The 15,378-nt window shown below is 39.8% G+C and overlaps 1 protein-coding gene across 1 annotated transcript in view; it reads right to left on the minus strand.

Moving 5' to 3' along the window:
* Nucleotides 1–273: 273 nt before the first annotated feature.
* Nucleotides 274–15,378, minus strand: part of LOC103081423 (target of Nesh-SH3-like) — a 97,796-nt gene continuing 82,691 nt past the window's right edge. Inside the window, exons 3-4 of the mRNA XM_007460947.1 lie at nt 4,411–4,479; nt 274–410 (exon numbers count right to left, since the gene is read on the minus strand). Of these exons, the coding sequence (XP_007461009.1) occupies nt 274–410; nt 4,411–4,479 (206 nt within the window). The remainder of the gene's footprint in view (nt 411–4,410; nt 4,480–15,378) is intronic.

Genomic DNA, 15,378 nt, shown 5'->3' on the forward strand with positions numbered 1-15,378 from the left:
ATTTGGCTTATTTCCCTTTCTAGTTTTTTCTTCAGAAAGAAAAAAATACTTGCATGTGTTTTCTATTCGGATAGATGATAACTCCCTGAAGGGTAGGGATCCTGACTAATGTATCTTCATTCCCGTCACACCTAGATCAGGCTCTACAGATAATAGCTGATCTGTAAATACTGATGCTCCTGCCATTTACACATTCTTCTAAAGCATGTGCAGATACTATTGAAAGCAAGTGCCAATTTTCAGATGAAAAACAAAATTTTCCATAATGGTGAACTACCTGTCATTGGGACAGTGACTTGGCAATGTCCAGTCATGGTGAGGGTTGATGAGGAAGCCCCAGGACAGGAAGACTGAGCTTGGTGTCAGAGTGCCAACCACCAGGTGGAGAGGTTTGCGAGATCGTGCTTTACCTGCGGAGGTAACAGACAGGTTAATTCTCGTTAATATTTAGTGTATTTTCTTTTTTTAAAATAATTTTTAAAATATTTATTTATTTGGCTGCACTGGGTCTTAGTTGAGGCATGCAGGATCCTTAGTTGAGGCATGCGAACTCTTAGTTGTGGCATGTAGGACCTAGTTCCCTGACCAGGGGTCAAACCGGGGTCCCCTGGAGTGCAGAGTCTCAGCCACTGGACCACCAGGGAAGCCCTTTATGATCTGGGTAAAATAGACAAAGACAATTTAGCTAGCAAGAGATGAAGAACGTGAAGGCATTAAGTTCCTTTTCTTTTTATATAGTGCACAAATATTAATAATGGTTTGCCCATGAATTTAAGCAGGAATCAAATGAAATACCCTTTTGAGGTTTATGTGTGTGTGTGTGTATATACACATATAAACTATATACATTCCTAGTTTTTATTTTCTTGCAAGTCAGGGATGAATATGGAGGTTTTGGCTATTATCAATGAAATAAACTCATACACATATAGGCATATATATACATATATACTCACTTTTCTTCTACAGACAAAATAAATTATGCTTTTTTTCCCCCTGGGACTGTGAATTAGTGTGAAATAACACCTTAGAAAAGAAAGCTTACCATGTAGCTTGCAGGTTATAGCCTTTTTTTAAAAAAAACTATTTGGAAGTGTAAAATCCCTTGTGAGACCATTGTAATAGCCTTTTTTTTTTTTTTTTTTTTTTTTTTTTTTACAGTGAGTATCTAAATGGAAAAGGTGCACACATTTTTAATACTGCTGGAAGAGAAGGAGTGATACAGGAAGCACAGTTATTCTGACAAGACTAACTGGATTGGGGCAATGCCAAGAGTGACGCTGATATACCACTCTAGATTCTTTCCAAGTATGTGGTGGGGGGGGATGCAGACATTTGCTTTTTCAAAAATATTTGAAATTGCAGGCATGGGAGGAGAGCGAAAAAGAGGAGGGAAGATTTTCAACCATGGAAACCAACACTGGCTCATAAAAGAAACCAGGGTAAAATCTAATAGGATTCATTAAAAATCCAATGGGACCTAATAAAACTATGCAGCACTAATGTAAAACGTATATGCTTTGTATTTCCATTAATTCCGTTTTTCATTTCATGATACTATGTATATTTGCTATAAAAAGAAATTTTATCTTCATCTACTGTAGTGTGAGCCAAACAGCAAAATGGCCTGTGACCTTTAAAGGTGGGTAGGAGGGTACCCCTTGTATGAGCTTAGCTAAGGTTATCTGAACCAAATACCCTTGAAAATTGTGCCATGACTGTTGCTTCTGTCAGATTTAAGTTGTATAAGTTGTTATTCTAGCAGAAAAGCCCTCTGAAACAAGAATATACACAACCTAGTGGTGGAAAGTTACTTCACTGTGACATAGATGAATTTTTAAAAGATATTTTAAATAATTTTCAAAGATGGTTATTGTTTAATTACTTGCAAACATGCAACTATACTTCTCTGAAAATCTGTCCAGGTCCACCTGCAACAGTACCTTATCTATGATTCAAAGGGTGCAAGTTTGGCCCCCAAGGAGGGCAGATTAGAATCTGAGATAAAGGTGGGGAATACAGGTAGTTTGAAAAAGCCCTGAGGTGATTCTGATAAGGCTTTTTCCACCCCTGCATTGATTTTCACTCACTCATGTAACACAACTGTCTCATTTTATAGATGAAAAACAAGGCCCAGAGTAGTTTCAAGGTTGTCCAAGGTTGAGATTCAAATCCAGGTCTCCTGAATTATAATCTACTTTTCTTTTTACTATATCACTGGCTTAGCTCACAATGTATGAAGATAATGCCACTTAGAGAAAAAAGGTACATTTTTCTTTCCCCAAGGAACCTAAGGTTTACATGACTATCAAATAATTATTTCACTAAATTTGGATCTTACTTTAAAAATGATTAAATAATTAAAATTTATGTGGCAGATACAAATATAAAATGAATGGAAGCTAATCCATGACTCATTACATCACTCTTAAATGCAGATTATAAAAACAAAAATTATATCTGTTGTCTGAAAGGAAAGGGGGGGTATTATATCCTGAGTGGGATGAAACAATTTCCTGTGTTGGTCATCATAGTGAAACATAATCTCTAAGGCCAGTGTCACAGAAGCCCCCAAATGAAACGAAGTTATAAAATGCTATTAAGGTGTAATCACTCTCTTGACCTTCCTTACTTCTTTTTGTATATTTGTTTTATAATCATATTAAGAAAAAGTTCAGTGACTATGAAGCCAGAACCCCATAAAACCATACTCATGCTTCCTAACTTTATTGTTAAATATTCTGAAATAGAATCTTGAAATATTGATGAGAGTACATTTCTTTTCAAGTGTATGGAAAGCTGCCTGGATGACTACCATTAGTAAGTTGTAAGTACTGATTGAAATTTCCCTTGCACTTTGGGATAATACAAGAGGTCAAGGAAAAGGACCTGTATTTCTCAAAATACTTGACCATTTATTGCTTCTCTAAAAAGAAAAGGAAACCAACAGAAGGAGGGGAGGGGATAGTGGCAACTGATTTCTAGTAACCAGGCATGGCTAATACACCTAGGAGACAGAATACAGAGCTGCAAAGGGCGCCTTTGCTCAGTTTATGTGAATATCTGTACAGTCCCCCAACCCTTCTCATCCCTTTAAGAAAGATCCTTTTTTCTGTGTGAAAAACCAGAGTACTATAAAAGACAAATATGATTAGGAAATAATTATTTTGAGAACAGTTCACATTAGAACATGAAAAAGAAAAGAAAAGCACTATGATCAGCTTTATCTAGAGTAGTAAGATGAGACATCAGATGTTAAAAGCATATTTACAGTTCTATCAGTCCTTCGTAATAGCAACGGCTTCCTTATTTGATCTGAGAAGAAATTTTAGCAGTGAAACTGGGACAACATAGGTTTTTTTTTTTTTTTTGGGCTGCGTTGGGTCTTCGTTGCTGCTTGCGGGCTTTCTCTAGTTGTGGCGAGTGGGGGCTACTCGTCGTTGTGGTATGCAGTGTTCTCATTGTGGTGGCTTCTCTTGTTGCGGAGCATGGGCTCTAGGCACACGGGCTTCAGTAGTTGCAGCACGTGGGCTCAGTAGTTGTGGCCCATGGGCTCTAGGATGTGTGGGCTCAGTAGTTGCGCACGGGCTTAGCTGCTCCGCAGCATGTGGGATCTTCCTGGACCAGGGATCGAACCCATGTCCCCTGCATTGGCGGGCAGAACTGCCCCATCAGGGAAGTCCCGGGACAACATAGGATTTTAATCTTCCTTAGTCATGCAGAAATGTTTCTACTTTTTTATACATATGGTATCTACTTTCCTGTTTTAAGTCTCCCTAGCCCTGGGAAGATGGGTGTTGCACTGCTGTTTTATGAAAGAAGTCCTATTTTCTATGTTTGACTAAATACAAGAGATTTAGAAGGAAGAGGCGTAAATAAAATCCAAGTTCCAACCCATTCAACACACACGTAAATGAGTTATGCTTTTGAAATGTCAACAGTTTCCTTCAGCAAAGGTTAGACATTAAATTTTGCCCTAAAAAATCTGAAAGGCACAAGAGCGGGCTTTAGTTCACACATTACAAAGTAGAGACAGGCCAACAGGAGTTAACTCTAAATGAGCACTTGCTCTGGGCCAGGCCTGTCCTACGTGTTGCGTATTTGTGGACTCATTTAATCCTCACGCAGACCCTACCATACGGCAGAATGGAGGCACAGAGAGGTTCAATAATTTGTCTCAATCCCTGCAGTTTGTATGTGGTGAGGATGGAAAAGACCCTAAGAGCCTCTCCCACCAGGCTATGCTACTCCCCAAGCAGGGTTGCGTTGACGGGGGTCTGCTGGGCATGGTACATCTTCTAACCTATATTCCTGAGACATCTCCAAGCCACGTGGTCTTTGTGGGTAGAAAAGAGACAAAAAGGCATGCTTTAAAGTTAATTAAAAAAAAAAAAAAATCAACAAAAATACCTGAGCATGACTTCTTTTGGCTGGGAGGAGGAGCGGGCCGCACGACTATCAGATATTTAGGCTCAGCATCTGGAAAGAGTAACATTATTTATAAGTAAGATTCTTTGCGAACAGAGTTCACGACAGCAAACCCATTCCTGACTCAGTGTTCCCAGCTTTAGTCAGCTTTAGTCATCGTAACCACAGCACGGGTGGGTGAGAGGGCCCAAGAATTCAGAAAGTTCAAATTTCTCGGGATAGTTCAGGCCATTAAGTTTTTAAAGTGAAAATTAAATCCAGATTTTCAAAACCCCATGGACAGGAGTCGGGGAGAAGTCTTAAAAGAATTATGCTAGACACAGATTTCATGCCACATTTTCATCAGTCCTTTTCTCTGCGAAGAGATTTTTTAAAAAATCAGATCATATTTCTTTTGTTATCCTACTCCTCACAGAAGGTCAGTCTGGTGCTTCAAAGTCAGAGAAGGAAAATCATACTTGTGCAGGACACAAGAGTCTCACCTGTTGAATGATCTGAAATTGCTCACTTTCTTGGGAATCTGAATATTCATAACATCCTACCTATTTTTTTTATCCTGTTTGTATTTCAGTCTGTTATCACATCCAATCAATCATTGTCATGAACAATTTTTAAACAAAATCACAATTTAACTTGGTATAATTTTCACCTAAAATATACCAATGGAAAATAGAGAATCTCTTTTAAAAAGATTTAGGTTTTATGAGGGAAATCTGTGGGCTGGTATCTTGACAATTTTAAGATACACAGGTGTCTGTATTCATCAAAACATTGAATAGTAATGACAAGGTCCTACTGTATAGCCCAGGGAACTATATTCAATATCCTGTGATAAACATAATGGGAAAGAATATGAACAAGAATACGTGTATGTATAACTGAGTGACTTTGCTGTACAGCAGAAATTAAACACAACATTGTAAATCAAATACACTTCAATGAATTTTAACAACCTAAAAAAAAAAAATTAAAATGTGGACAGTAAAAATAAATAAATAAAAATTAAAATACTTAGGTTTTAAATAAAATGATATTTAGACAATCAATATGTGTCAACTCAATCAGGGACTGATAATTTATCAAAGTTTTTAAAATTGATGTTTTCAAGAGGAATGGTTGGGGCTTCCCTGGTGGCGCAGTGGTCGAGAGTCCGCCTGCCGATGCAGGGGACACGGGTTCGTGCCCCCGTCCGGGAAGATCCCACATGCTGCGGAGCGGCTAGGCCCATGAGCCATGGCCACTGAGCCTGCACGTCCGGAGCCTGTGCTCCACAACGGGAGAGGCCACAACAGTGAGAGGCCCACGTACCGCAAAAAAAAAAAAAAAAAAAAAAAAAAAAGAGGAATGGTTGGTCTATACACAGTGTATAAATAAGCCAAATACACTCTGGGCATATAAAATAGCATTTTATAAGCAGCTCTATTGGATTAATCAATTGATTGATGGATATTATCTACAATATTTCTTCAGTAACTCTGGATCCTGGAACTCATTCTACACCACACTTCACCCGGATGCTGCAGTCAATCGCAGTTCACTCCTACTTGCTCAGACAGAGCTCACGTCTTTGTTTTCTTTCAAATATCTCCCCTTCATGTGTTTGAAGCCCAAGGCTTTATGGGGCTGACCTCATTCTCAGCCAGAGACAACCTGGCCTTCAACCATGTTTAATGACTCAAGCCTTTGTCTTTTTCCTGGACACCTCACCAGGCCCTATTTGCTATAACCTGCTGCAGAAATTACCACTGCAAAAGATAAACCAGGTAACCTCTTGAATTGACCTCAGAGCTTTGCTCATTGATCACATTGGTGCCTAATAAACACAATACAGATAAAGGAGCGTTCGCTGTGTTTCAGTCTCATGTGTTTGAAAGTATATCTTGCTTAGTGGAGCTTATATAAGGAAAAGCTCAACTTAAATCAAGTTTTCTAGTAACAATATAATAACCATTTCCTGATTTTATTTGGGATATAAAGCAATATAGGTATTAAGAAACTATTGTGTGTTGAGTACTTCCTATGTGCTGGATACATTATATTCATAATTTAGTTACTCCTCATGGCAATCCTACCTGACAAGAACTATTCTCATCCCAATTTGTAGATGAGGTCACTGAGGTAGGGTCAGCCTCATGGGCAGCATGTACAGTCACATGGACCCCATGTTCAGAAGGGTCCCACGCTTGGTTTAATATCCTGCTGTCACCATCATGAAATTCTTAATACTTTTATCTTTCAATTCATGTTTTATAAGGGCTGTCCAATGGGATAATGGAGCATGAGTGTGAGCAGAGCAGATGAGAACAATAATGCATGTCTGCACTTCCTTCCATCCATGTATAGCATTCTAGGTACCCATTAGCATAGCATTCCAAAGGGCCTATGTCGTGTGGGAGTCCAGTAAGACTCAAAGGTCAAATAAGGTAAGCGTATTACATCTACCACTGAGTAAGGGGCTGTGGAAGGGAAACTGACAGCCCTGAGGTCACACTTCCATTTGAACCAGAACTTGCTTCAAATGCAGAAAGAAGGCAACAGCATTTTAAGAAACAAAAATGACCAAAGAATCGTATCATGTCCTTTCTTATTCATGTTCCTTTCCTGTATTAGCCAGCCACTGACGCTGAAAATTAGGACACAGGGAAAGCAAAAGCTAGAGAAACCCCTGCTTCCTTTTGCTTTCAGTTCTCCCTCACTCGTGAGTAAGTGGAAGGCAGAGGGTATTAGTAGAATGAGCAAGTATCAAAAAGTTGAGTTCTGTGCATTTCCACTAGTGTGGTAAGAATAAAGTACGTATGCATGTATTAACTACAAAATACAAATTGTGCCATTTTAGTGATTCTGCTTAGGACTTAAAGGGTCTTACATTTGCATTTAAAACTAGCATTGCACAATATAAAGAAATGCTAATAATTTACTCGTAATTTTTCTTTACTTAAATGACCTTAAATAGCAAATAAAATAGCACCATGACAAGTTGAGAGAGAAACTGTAGAAAAAACTATATATTTTAGTACCTTTAATGACATTTTTTCCTGGTTTTTGAGCCATGGACCCTGTGTTTTTATTTTGCACTAAGCCCTGCAAATTATGTAGCTCTTAATCTTGTCCCCAAAATGCCCTTTTAATAAGTCTCTGGAACTCACTTCTAGAAAACAAAGCTAAATCCCATTTTTCTTAAATTGTTATCATTGTGACAGAGTCTCTTAGAGTTAGCCTTTTATTTCCTTCCTTGATACACGTTAATTCAACTATACCTCAGTGGTTAAAATTAAAAAAAGGCCTGAAATACTAGAAAAATAACACACATAGAAGCCAAAGATAGTGCCATGATCCGAGACATATAGTTACATAAGCAATTTAAAAGTAATTTTTGTCATGATCACAGTCGTTCTGCATAGAGCATAGGCTGTTACAGCCAGTTACAAGTTGGAACAGATGTCGGGACTTGGGTGCATATGCTGGCTTTCACTCTCATTAAAAACTTCCAAATTCATGCATTTCAGTAGTCTTTATGCTCAGTTGGGAACACAGACGTGGAAAAATAGAACAACTGAAAAACAAGATTCCTATTTCTGTTCTGCACTATGAAATTCTTTGTGGATTTGTAGCAGTCTGGAAATATATACACTGTAGCCTGATCAGAAATGTTGGCAACACATGCCAAAATTAACTACTTTAGAGAATGTGTATTATTAAGAAATTTTAAGAAAATGTATAGAATGCAGTTACCTTGACAATTTTTCCATTCCTGACAATGTTGCAGACTAATTAAATCTAATTTGCTTCATATTTTGAATGCCCTGTGGTGAAGGATACAGACAGCTTCCTGTTTAAGGAATCTACTATTGAAATTCTTTATAAAGTCCTAGATTTTTTGGTAACACAAATAATCTTCTCATACTCGCTCTGCTCAAAAAATCCTAATTCTCACATTTTTGTTAGGGGACATTTGCATTGCAAGCCACATTACTTCAGGATGGTGTCGTAGTGAGGTTTTTTCTCCTTTTCCTGCCATGCGAGTTTCCACAAAAGAAACATAAAATAAGCCAGGATGATCCTAAAGGAAATCAGATAAGGGACCTGAACAAACAAAATAATATACTTTACCCCTGCCATCTTTTTAACAGTTTGGTTTCATCACAGGCTAAATTTCTGGGTAAGAGCATGGACCCTGGAGCCTGCAATCAAATCCTGCTCAGCTAGTTGCTAGTACAAGGAAAAATACTTAACATCAGTGCACCCAGTTCCTCACATGCAAAACTGAAAAATCATAGTACCTGGGCTCATAGGGGTTTTAGTGATGATTATTCGCAGAAAGTGCTAATTTAATGTCAGCAATCATAATGATGATTTCTTAAAAGCAGAATTTTGTGTCCTAAGAGCCCTGAGGACATATTTTAAAAGGAAAATGTTCAAAACCATTTTTGTTTTGTTTTTTTTAAAGAAGATGTTGGGGGTAGGAGTTTATTAATTAATTTATTTATTTTTGCTGTGTGCATCTTTGTTTCTGTGCGAGGGCTTTCTCTAGTTGTGGCAAGCAGGGGCCACTTTTCTTCGCAGTGCGCGGGCCTCTCACTATGGCGGCCTCTCTTGTTGCGGAGCACAGGCTCCAGATGCGCAGGCTCAGTAGTTGTGGCTCACGGGCCCAGTTGCTCTGCGGCATGTGAGATCCTCCCATACCAGGGCTCAAACCCGTGTTCCCTGCATTAGCAGGCAGACTCTCAACCACCGTGCCACCAGGGAAGCCCAAAACCGTTTTTTTTTAAAGCAAGCAAAGATTTCAAAATGCAAAAATTTCACTAAAAAAGAAAATTACACACCACCCTGACAAAGATTCTCTCTCTTGACCAAACTCTTATCAGGCTCTTCTGAGCTCTTGCTCAGCTAGGCTCTGACATTTGGGCTTCTGTGTTCATTTTCTGCATTGTCCAATTAGAGCAGGAATCCTGAGACAGTTGAGCCAGAATCCACCATCTTCCATACTTGATTACACTTGGTATCCAATCAAGTTCCTCATCATCCTCCATCTCATAGGTGATATCTGATCACCCTGGCCTGCCTTCATCAAGAACCCTGTTAGGTCAGTTTCGCCAGAATCCTCCCTGACCCCTGATGTTTCCTTTTAGTAATTTTCCATGCATTCACTCCTACTCTGCTCCTTAGCTATAATTTCCACTTTTCCTTGTTATATTTGGAGTTGAGCCCAATTTCTCTCTCTCACTACAAGACACCACCGCAATTTTCCCTATACCTATCACAAGAACCCCCTCCCCCTTGAATAAAGTCTTCCTTACCAACTTTAACAAGTGTCACTGAATAATTTTTCTTTAACAATGCTTGCTCACAAATATCAATGCAAAAAATCCTGTAAAATATATTGAAAAGCTGAATCTGGCAGCACATAATACAATAGTACATTACAGCTAAGTGTAGTTTATTCCAGGAATGTAAAGAGAAAAAAAAGCACCGATTTCCACAAGTGCTGAAAAGGCATTTGACAAAATTCAACATCAATTCTTAATTAATACAGATTTAATGGAATACTTCCTCAATATGATAAAACCTACTGTAAAATATCTGAACCACGTTTTTTAAACACACAGGACCCTAAACATACATTTCTGGCTTTATCAGATTATTCAATAATATAATATTCAATATTATCAGAATATTCAACCCTCATTTTCTGTCCCTTTTATTACTAAATATTTTTAAATGTTACACTAGGATTTTATTTTGTAAACTGCTTCAGCATTTTTATTGAGTGCCTGAGACATGGATTAGGAAAATAAACAAAGAATGATGTAACCAATTATATTACATATTCTTTTACTCCAATGATGTAGGAATATATATAATGAGGAAGTGGATTGGAAGCATTACTGGACTATTTACACATAAAGCCAGCCTTACCAGAATTGTGAGTTAGAACAAACTTGCTCGTGAAGACCCCAGATTTAAGCTTCCACGTCCATTTCCCTCTTTGACGTATCTCTTTACCAAATGTGGTAATCCTCATCAATCTTATTTTCATTTGTTCTTAGAGAGGATCACAAAAGCAACTATTTACAACTTACCATGAGTGAATTCATATTAATACACTACCCCTACTCATGATCTGTTGTATTTTAATTACATAAAAGACAAGCATACGTCCTCTACTAAATATATACATGGCATCAAGCGACCAATGGGGAGAATCTTATGGCCTAGCACAATTCCTTTCCTGTGTCCCTGAAACCACAATGTACAGAGAGCCACCTTCTCCATAAGCTAAAGACAGCTGGCTTGCAAACATCCTGTCAGAGACCAGATCTGTGGAGGGTGTGCAGGCTTTACTCTAGCTGGAGAGGGCCAGGCACCACTCTGCTCTCACCGTTGTGCTTTAAAGATCTGGGACCCTCTGGACCCAATCAGGGAAGGTGGACATCATCCCAGACACTCTTCAAGGCCCAGAGAGAAGTTTCAAAATCAAAATCAATTTCCAAGTAACTTTGAGCCTGTTAAAGACAGTCCATAAACACCTTTTGTCAGTAGTTAGGTTTATTTTTGATTTAAAAAAAAAGGAGGCCAGATTGTTTCTATCGTGATTTGGACGTTTAAAAACAACACTGAGGGGGCTTCCCTGGTGGTGCAGTGGTTGAGAGTCCACCTGCCGATGCAGGGGACATGGGTTCGTGCCCCAGTCCGGGAAGATCCCACATGCCGCAGAGCGGCTGGGCCCATGAGCCATGGCCGCTGAGTCTGCACGTCTGGAGCCTGTGCTCCGCAACGGGAGAGGCCACAACAGTGAGAGGCCCGCGTACCGCAAAATAAAAAAAAATAAAAACAACAACAACAACACTGAGGCTTAATCCTCGGTTCATCCCCAAACAGGGGAGAGACAATTCCCTCTGGGTCCCCAGTGGAGGCTGGAATCTCCTCTTGCTCTCAGGAGGTAGACGGAGTCTTAGGATGGGCTGGAGAGTAAGACCCTTGAGCTGCCGCCCTGGAAACCTGCCAAGGAGAACATTGGGCACTGAGCCAGAGGCTTGTTCACAGAACGGGTCTCTTCTGAGCAGCTGTGCCCGCCCATGCAGGGATTCTGGCCAGCAGGCACCTGATACGGTGGTGGAGGACCAGCCCACAACAGGGCTTAGCGCAGGCGAGGTGGTCTTGAATGCAATTAAGCCATACAGCATGCAGAAGTTGGATGGGCCTCCATCGGAACTGTACCAGCTCCTTGGGATTTTGAAAACTGTGGGGGCAGTGATAGAGTCTTAAGGAAAATATATTCAACTTTTCATGAATCTAGCAGGTGGAAGCTGACTGGTTTTAATTTGATCTGGAGATATAACATCAACATATTTATGTCTGAACCCCAAATGGTAATCGGACAATATTCAATATAAAGCTGTTTTATAGGAAATGGCATATTAAAAGTTCAGAATACCATACTTCATTGGTTCTAAGACATACTTTTTCCCCAGCTTTTGAAATCTTTCAAATACATTTAACAGTCAGTGGCATGGTACATTGGCCAGGGGCAGTTTGGTCCTTGCTGCCACTGCCTGACACCTTTCAGTAAGGTCAAGAAAGGAACAGCTTCAAAACTGGCTGAAGGGCTTCCCTGGTGGCGCAGTGGTTGAGAGTCCGTCTGCCAATGCAGGGGACACAGGTTCGTGGTCCGGTCCAGGAAGATCCCACATGCCGCGGAGTGGCTAGGCCCATGAGCCATAGTCACTGAGCCTGTGCATCTAGAGCCTGTGCTCCGCAACGGGAGAGGCCACAACAGTGAGGGGCCCGCGTACAGCAAAACAAAAAAAAAAAAGAAAAAAAAAATGGCTGAAGAGGGTCAGTGATTTAGAAAGAAACCCAGGGGAGCAGTGCTTCTAAAACATGGCCTAACCACAGTTCATGCTGGCACAGAGTGATGTGGTAGAAAAACTAGGCTACCAATAGCTCTGAGTTGAAGCGTGAGGCATGAGAGTTGGATTCTCAAGGTGAAGAATATTTAGCAGTAATTTTTCTTTTGCTTACTTTCCTTTTTTTTTTTTTTGCGGTACACGGGCCTCTCACTGTTGTGGCATCTCCCGTTGTGGAGCACAGGCTCCAGACGTGCAGGCTGAGCGGCCATGGCTCACAGGCCCAGCCACTCAGTGGCATGTGCGATCTTCCCAGACCGGGGCACGAACCTGTGTCCCCTGCATCGGCAGGCGGACTCTCAACCACTGCGCCACCAGGGAAGCCCCTTACTTTCCTTTTAATATTTATTTTAAAGTAATAGATCTCTTCCTCCACAAAACCCCAGTCTAAACATGCGAAGAAACATCAGACAAAACTAAACTGAAAGACATTCTACAAAATACCTAACCACGACTCCTCCAAACCATTAAGGTCATCAAAACCAAGGAAAGTCTGGGAGATTGAGTCTATAGGAGCCTAAGGGGACATGACTAGATGTGATGTGGTGTCCTGCATGGGACTTTGGAAAGGAACAAGATCTTAGGTTAAAATGGAGGAAATCAAATCAATTGCGGACTTTCGCTAATAATGTATCAATATTGGTTCCCTAGTTGTGACAAATGTACCATATTAACCTAAGAGGTGAATAGGAGAAATTGGATGTCAAGTACACAGAAATTCTCTCTTATACTTGCAACTTTTCTTAAATATAAAGCTATTCTAACAAAGAATGTATTAAAAATAAAATCATCTCTTTTTACAAAAAATAGATAATATAAAATTTATGTATCAGGAGATGGCTTCAAGATGGCAGAGGAGTAAGATGTGGAGATCACCTTCCTCCCCATAAATACATCATAAATACATCTACATGTGGAACAACTCCTACAGAACACATACTGAATGCTAGCAGAAGACCTCAGACATCCCAAAAGTCATGTGGCTGACAGGGTTTTGGTGCTCCGGTCAAGTGTCAGGCTTGTGCCTCTGAGGTGGGAGAGTTGAGTTGAGGACACTGCTCCACCAGAGACCTCCTGGCCCCACGTAACAGCAGTCAGTGAGAGCTTTCCCAGAGATCTCCATCTCAATGCTAAGACCCAGCTTCACTCAACAAACAGCAAGCGACAGGACTGGACATCCTATACCAAACAACTAGCAAGACAGGAACACAACCCCACCCATTAGCAGACAGGCTGACTAAAATCATAATAAGGTCACAGACACCCCAAAACACACCACCGGACACGGTCCTGCCCAACAGAAAGACAATATCCAGACTCATTCACCAAGACACAGGTACTAGTCCCCACCATCAGGAAGCCTACACAACCCACTGAACCAACTGTACCCACTGGGGGCAGACACCAAAAACAATGGGAACTACAAACCTGCAGCCTGCGAAAAGGAGACCCCAAACACAGTAAGTTATGCAAAATGAGAAGACAGAGAAACACACAGCAGATGAAGGTGCAAGGTAAAAACCCCTCAGAGCAAACAAATGAAGAGGAAATAGGCAGTCTACCTGAAAAAGAATTCAGAGTAATGACAGTAAAGATGATCAAAGATCTTGGAAATAGAATGCAGAAAATACAAGAAACGTTTAACAAGGACCAAGAAGAACTAAAGAGCAAACAAACAATGATAAACAACACAATAAATGAAATTAAAAATTCTCTAGAAGGAATCAATAGCAGAATAACTGAGGCAGAAAAACGGATAAGACCCTGGATGATAAAATAGTGGAAATAACTACCACAGAGCAGAATAAAGAAAAAAGAATGAAAAGAATTGAGGACAGTCTCAGAGACCTCTGGGACAACATTAAATGCACCAACATTCGAATTGTAGGAGTTCCAGAAGAAGAGGAGAAAAAGAAAGAGACTGAGAAAATATTTGAAGAGATCAGAGTTAAAAACTTCCCAAATATGGGACAGGAAATAGTTAATCAACTCCAGGAAGTGCAGACAGTCCCATAGAGGATAAATCCAAGGAGAAACATGTCAAGACACATATTAATCAAACAGTCAAAAATTAAATACAAAGAAAAAATATTAAAAGCAGCAAGGGAAAAAAAACAAATAACATACAACGGAATCCCCATAAGGTTAACAGCTGATCTTTCAGCAGAAACTCTGCAAGCCAGAAGGGAGTGGCAGGACATATTTAAAGTGATGAAAGGGAAAAACCTACAACCAAGATGGCTCCACCCAGCAAGAATCTCCTTCAGATTTGACAGAGAAAGTAAAACTTTTATAGACAAGCAAAAGCTAAGAGAAATCAGCACCACAAAACCAGCTTTACAACAAATGCTAAAGGAACTTTTCTAGGCAGGGAACACAAGAGAAGGAAAAGACCTACAATAACAAACCCAAAACAATTAAGAAAACGGTAATAGGAACATACATATTGATAACTACCTTAAATGTAAGTGGATTAACTGCTCCAACCAAAAGACAGCGACTGGCTGAATAGATACAAAAACACGATCTGTGTATGTGCTGTCTACAACAGACCCACTTCAGAGCTAGCGACACATACAGACTGAAAGTGAGGGGATGGAAACAGATATTTGATGCAAATGCAAATCAAAAGAAAGCTGAGTAGCAATTCTCGCGTCAGACAAAATAGACTTTAAAATAAAGACTACTACAAGAGACAAAGAAGGACACTACATAATGATCAAGGGATCAATCCAAGAAGAAGATATAACAATTGTAAATATTTATGCACCCAACATAGGAGTACCTCAATACATATGGCTATTGCTAACAGCCATAAAAGGGGAAATCAACAGTAACACATTCATAGTAGGGGACTTTAACATCCACTTTCACCAATGGACAGATCATCCAAAATGAAAATAAATAAGAAAACACAAGCTTTAAATGACACATTAAACAAGATGGACTTAATTGATATTTACAGGAAAAAAATAATTGATATTTTGATATTTTCCATCCAAAAACCACAGAATACACTTTCTTCTCAAGTGCTCATGGAATC

Source organism: Lipotes vexillifer, unplaced genomic scaffold (genome assembly GCF_000442215.2).
Source record: "Lipotes vexillifer unplaced genomic scaffold, Lipotes_vexillifer_v1.1 scaffold910, whole genome shotgun sequence".
Taxonomy (NCBI): Eukaryota; Metazoa; Chordata; class Mammalia; order Artiodactyla; family Lipotidae; genus Lipotes; species Lipotes vexillifer.